Genomic DNA, 5,704 nt, shown 5'->3' on the forward strand with positions numbered 1-5,704 from the left:
CCTCCAGAGCCATAACCAGCGCCTCCCTAGTTGTTAGGTGGGGCTGCTGCCATAGGTGGGGGCAAGTTTGGGTTCGCCACCGTTCCGGCCCAGGTCGGTTGCTGGACGGGTGCTTGTTGCACGGGTGGTATGGCCGCCGGGGTCGGTTGTCCGTACTTTGCCGGTGGAGTTTGATATCCTGGCATCATGTGCGGCTGGTAGGCGGTCTGCTGCGGAGTTTGAGGTGGTGGGGTTTGAGTCGGTACCGGCGTTGTTGCCCGTACTCGGACGTAATCGCTGTTGCGTAATTCTTTCCGCACCTCGTATATCTCCTTGCCGCTGACAAAGTCGCTGAGGAAGTCACGAAACTCAGTCAGAGTTGCCGGCATCCTAATGTCCAGAGCTTCCCTTATTTTGGGTTCGTGGATATTCTTCTTCAAGTAGTAGAGTGCGACGTTGTCGGTGATTGTACGGACCTGGGACTTCATGTACATCATGGCGTCGTAGTACTGTTCCGGAGTCTCTTGTCCGAAACGGAACGTTCGTTTAGCCATCCGTTTCACGGTGTTGATTTCCCTATTCTTGTCCGTAAACCGCGCCAAAAACTTGGTCAGCCATAAGTTGACTGGCCATCCGCCAAGGGGTTCGTCGACCTTGGTTAGTCGGTGGAACTCTTCTGCCTGGCCTTTTAGTTTGCTACGAGGTCGGCCATGAAGGTCTGGTCGGTTTCGTACCATTCCTGGGCCTGCAGGTACAGTTGGCGGATCTGCTTAAGCCACTCGTTGAGCTTAGTATAATCGCCGTCGAAGTCCGGCATGGGTTGCCGACGTCCGCGGGCCATTGCGCGTACCACAGCCACATTAGCGGGGTCCAATCCCGCTGGATTTTGGGGTGGCACTGGCGCAGCCGCTGGTGCAACTTGTTGTGCTCCCAGGGCGGGCGGTGGGTTCGCCAGAGATATCCGACCTTGGTGGTCGGCATCACCTGCCGGTTGGTAAGCCGGTCCGCCGTATCTGTTCTGTTGCGGTGGTGGCGTTCGGGCGTGATTCTGTTGTGGTGGCGGCGTTCGAGTATGTGACGTCGGCTGCCGTTGTCGTGGCTGTTCCGAATAGCCTTCATACGAGTCCGGTCGCGCTTGTGGCGCCGGCGCCGCCCTCAGTGGGGGCTGGTAAAATCCCCTCCGTTGTTCGTTTACTCTGCCATACATGCCGGGTTGTGTTCCCCTCGGTGGCAGTCGGCTTTCTGGTGGCCGAAACAGCGGCGCCCGACCTTGTTGTTCGGGATAGCCAGCCGGGTGGCGGGTCGACTTTTGTTGGTCGTAATATCCGCCCTGGTCGGCCGTGTTGTTCGACCGAGTTCTTGTTCGTCCAAAGTCGAACCCGCGTGGGTCCAGACGATTCGGATCTCCCATATCCGGATGAGAACCTGTTCGTCCCATAAACCGTCTTGGTTGGCGGTTAAAGGGGAATCCTCCTTCAGTGTTGTCCGGGTGGGATGCGGTGGGAATCGGCGCGTATGTTGTTGTACGCGTCGAGAACGAGGTGCTGGTGTATGCACCGGCCGCTGCTGTTGTAGTCGGCACATTCGACGTGGGCACATGTCGACGTATTATGTTCCGGTTCGGGTTGACTCGGAATTGGGTCCAGTTGTGGAGGCATTCCAATGTTTGGGTCTGTTGTGACCACGCTCACGAAGCAGGAGGTGTTTGTCTCCTTCCGCTCTGGGTCCGTGCTCCACGGGATGTCGTGTATGGCACGTGACGGATAGTACTTCTGTGCCATAGAAGTTCTATAGGACGGAGGTTCGGCCTTGGTCTGTTCCAGGTGCTTCTTTTCCTCCTGGAGACACCGGATTTCGGTTTCCATTTCGTCTATTTGGCTGTTCATTTCGTTGATTTTGTTGGCCGCGGTCGAGCCGTAGTCGAACAGGTCCTTTTCCCGCGCCTTTAGGTAAGCGATGCGACTTCGTTGCGCCTCGTTCACCTTTTGAGCTTCAGCTAGGCTGTATTCCAGCTGGGCTCAGAGTTTCTCCTCTTCCTTGAGGTAGTCGTTAAGGCCGAAGACCTGGTCGGCTAACTGTGTGTTAGCTTCTTCCAAGTCGGCGATATGGTTCCGCTGTTCCGTTGAGGTTGGCTGTGGACCAGGGTAAGTCGGGCTTTGTTGCCGACTCCTGGCCGTGAGGATCTCCAGTTCTGTTTGGAGTCGGTCGGTATATTGTCGGAGCTGGTCGACCTCGTTGTCGGCCTGCCGCAGTTCGACGATATACCGATCCACTTCGTTTCGGTATACTTCGGCTTCTTCGTTAGCCCGATTCAACATTTCGTGGAACTGTCCGGCTGCCTGTTCTAAGGCGACCAATGCCGTTTGTGTGTCGGCGAGGTCCTTTTCGGCCGTTTCCAATTGCTTCCCAAGTTGGAGGACGGCTTCTGTTGACCGGTCCAACTTGCCTTTGAGGTCGGTTACCTCTTCAAATGTTTCGTATCGGCATGGTCCTTCCATCCGTTTGATGAAGGCCTTAAGTTTGTCCATTTCGCGTTGTTGGTCGGCGATGACCTTGTAGAGGCCGTTGTTTTCGGCTTCCCACCTCTTCCGTTCGAGGCGGCGAGTTTCTTCCGACTGTGCACATGAGCCTTCTGCTGCATTAACGAGTTTGTCGGCCAGCACGATCTGTGTGAACAGCTGGTGACATCTTTGTCGAAGTTTGTTTATGTCTTCGATCTTCTCCGGCGGTGTTGCCGAAATAAACTTCCGTGCCGTGTACTCAAGCGCGCTGGCCTGGTACCTGTCCTTGTGGGACACTATGGGCGTTAGGAAGAATCCGTCCGCACTTTTCGGTGTTGATTCCGTTGGGTCGAAGACATCGTCGGTTGGTGGCGGTGTTTCGCTACCTGAGTCTCCGACGTCAAACATTGGGAGTGATGTTCGGTCGACAGGTCGGCTGGTTGACGACTCCGTCGACTTCCCGTTTCCTGAGCCTTTGTGGCTCGAGTCGACTTATCTTCTGTTGGCGAAGGTCGACTTAGCGGTGAATTGACCTGTTCGTTAAGTGCCGGTTTACCGGTCGGCGATCCAGCTGGGTGAGGGCCGCATCGTGGCGGTGCCTCGGTATCCTCCGTTCTGACCGTTGATTTGGTCGGCTGGACTCCGGTTTCCGACCTGTTGGCGGTTGATTTCTGTTCCAAGCTGGTCGGTTGTGTTTGACCGACCCCCTTTGGTATGTCTTCCGTGGTCGGTTTTTGTTGACCGACTTCCGTGGTGGATTGGTCGACCTTCTGTTGATCGACTTCGGAGGTCGGCTTCGGTTGTCCGACTTCCTTAGTCGGCGATGTCCGACCGACCTTTGTGGTCGGTTGCTGTTGACCGACATCGGAGGTCTGCTTCTGTTGTCCGATCTCCGTGGTCGGTGACTTCCGACCGACCTCTGTGGTCGCCGTGCCCATGCGAGGCGAGGTCGACTTCCGAGGTTCGTCCGTCCTGTTGGGTGATTTCCGTTCAACTTCGGTGGTCAGTCTGCCTTGTGGGCGCTCCTGACCGGCATGAGACATTGTTATCTCAGCCTGCAGCTGTACCGCATCCCTCCCGGTCGGGTGGGATGGGGCTGCCGATTCAGCATTAGGTTCCAGGAATGTTTTATCCCTGGCGTACTCAAAACTGTCGTCTGACGTCGGGTTCGAGTCAGCGAGGAGGATCTGCTCGTTGCGCTTCTCCCTTGCCTCTGCCGACTTAGTTGAGTCTGTTGAGGACGGCTGACTTCGTTCCTGACCGGCGTGTCGCAGTGAATATGACGTGGTCAGGTTCGCGCGCCGGGAATAGTCCGTATTGAACTTCCGTGCGTAGTCATTTTCCTTCGGATTCGACATTGTTATCGAATCACTAATGGGTCAGGTCGGTTCTTGTAGAATGTTACGATAGTATATCGTTTATGCATGAAAACATGTAAATAGCCTTAAGCGCTTCTGATGTACCACTTTAGGATCTATGTCTACGATCGTGTGCACGTGCGTTCTTACCGAACTCAGCATACTTATAAGCACGCTTCTACAGCATTGTGCTTCAGCACTTGTCTTAGCACTGTTAGCACTAAGCACTCTACGCGCTGTACTTACAGTACAGTATCAGCACGGTACATACATGGTTATGTCATCTACTAATAAAGGCTGGTAAACTACCATGTATCATTTTGGTGGCTCCAGGTGCTCGCTATGCATTCTATCTGTATAGCACGAACCACTCATCCAGTTTTTATGGATCAACCGGCCCAATCCTTTTGGTAAGTCGATACCCGCTTCGGTAGTCCCATGTCTCTGGACAAGTTATCAAAGAGGAAGAACGACGATCGTTCATTTATTGGAACCTCCCCGGAGCATAAACGTCTTGGTTTCGATCCCGCCGAAGTTTCCGTTCCCGATACGTTTTCCGAAATTCCCGACCCTGTGTTATCAGTCACTGAAGAAACAGGACGTTCGAAAATGAGCAAAAGTACCGCCGAACTCTCTAAGCAGGCGCAGGAGATCGTAACCTTACAGCGAACTGTCGCTCAACTTGCTACTAAAAATTATGAGTTGCAAAAGCTTTTCGATAATGCGAGTAAAACGTTCGACGTCATTCAGCAGATGTCAATCGTTAACAAGAAGAAAATATCGTCTAAAGATTTGCCTAAATTTTCGAATACGGACGACGAGGATTTCGAAGATTGGCTGCTCAAGTTCGAGATGTGCGTGAAGCAGCAGGACTGGACAGGTAGAGAGGCATTAGAAAATTTATATCGTTGCTTTAATGGCACCGCCCTACGCATTTACAATACCGTTCCAGTTATAAATAATACCTGGCCGTTAATGAGAAAAGCCCTCAAGGAAGTTTTTGCGAAGCAAATTTTTGATTACGATTTAACACATGATACGACAAAATCGTTAACCTATTCCGGCAACCCTAACAAATATTATTCTAACATTATGCGTTATTGGAGTTCGAATGCTGAAAGTCCCAGTGACAGAGAAATTGTTAACAAATTATTCGATGGGCTCCCAGTTAATTTAAAATCAGGTTTCGTGAAGGAAATGCCAAAAACTCCTACAGAATTTTTAAATCGTCTAAAAACAGTAGTACGTAAAAAATGATATATGGCCCAGGACACGCTGAAAGAAGTTGCGGAAAATGTGAGAAATCCATCGGTTGCGTCACTGTTTAGCAACATTGTAAACCGATCTGAACTAAGCCTCGAAGAACGATTATCTGCCCTTGAAAGTCAGTTATCTCAGCTCGTCGCAGACTGCAGTGATTCGAATGAGCATTACACTCGTCGCAAATTTTGTGATTTTTGCAATTATTCTGGCCACTCGTACGAAGAATGTTATCACCGACCAGACGACGAAGGCGATGAAACCGAACCGGCAAAGTTCGTACAGAATTCTTATGACTCACCACAAGCCTAATTAACGCAAGCACCGCAAAACGGTTTTCGCGCATAATTAAAACTGGCATGAGAGATTATATTTCATTTATTACATTGCATTAGTTCTCTCGCCGACGCTAACGCAGCCAGCCAGCCAGCTTATTGAGCATATTACTGCACTGCAGACAGTCAGGATATTATCACAGCATCAATTAATTTGCGCATCAGCTCCAAGCAGCTACGCTCTATTATTATTTCTTGAGCATAATTTTCGTGATGACATAAACCAGCACTCCCCTGCACGATTTCCTCGAATAAATATTCCGCTCTTGGT

At 51.5% G+C, this 5,704-nt stretch overlaps 1 protein-coding gene across 1 annotated transcript; it reads right to left on the reverse strand.

Annotated features, from left to right (window-relative positions):
• Positions 1–667: 667 nt before the first annotated feature.
• Positions 668–1,390, reverse strand: LOC129601846 (proline-rich protein HaeIII subfamily 1-like). Its single transcript, XM_055500755.1, has one exon. The coding sequence runs from the start codon at positions 1,388–1,390 to the stop codon at positions 668–670; it is 723 nt and encodes a 240-aa protein (XP_055356730.1).
• Between the last annotated feature and the right edge of the window lie 4,314 nt (positions 1,391–5,704).

The sequence above is a fragment of the Paramacrobiotus metropolitanus genome, unplaced genomic scaffold (genome assembly GCF_019649055.1).
Source record: "Paramacrobiotus metropolitanus isolate TYO unplaced genomic scaffold, Prichtersi_v1.0 Parri_scaffold0000285, whole genome shotgun sequence".
Classification (NCBI taxonomy): domain Eukaryota; kingdom Metazoa; phylum Tardigrada; class Eutardigrada; order Parachela; family Macrobiotidae; genus Paramacrobiotus; species Paramacrobiotus metropolitanus.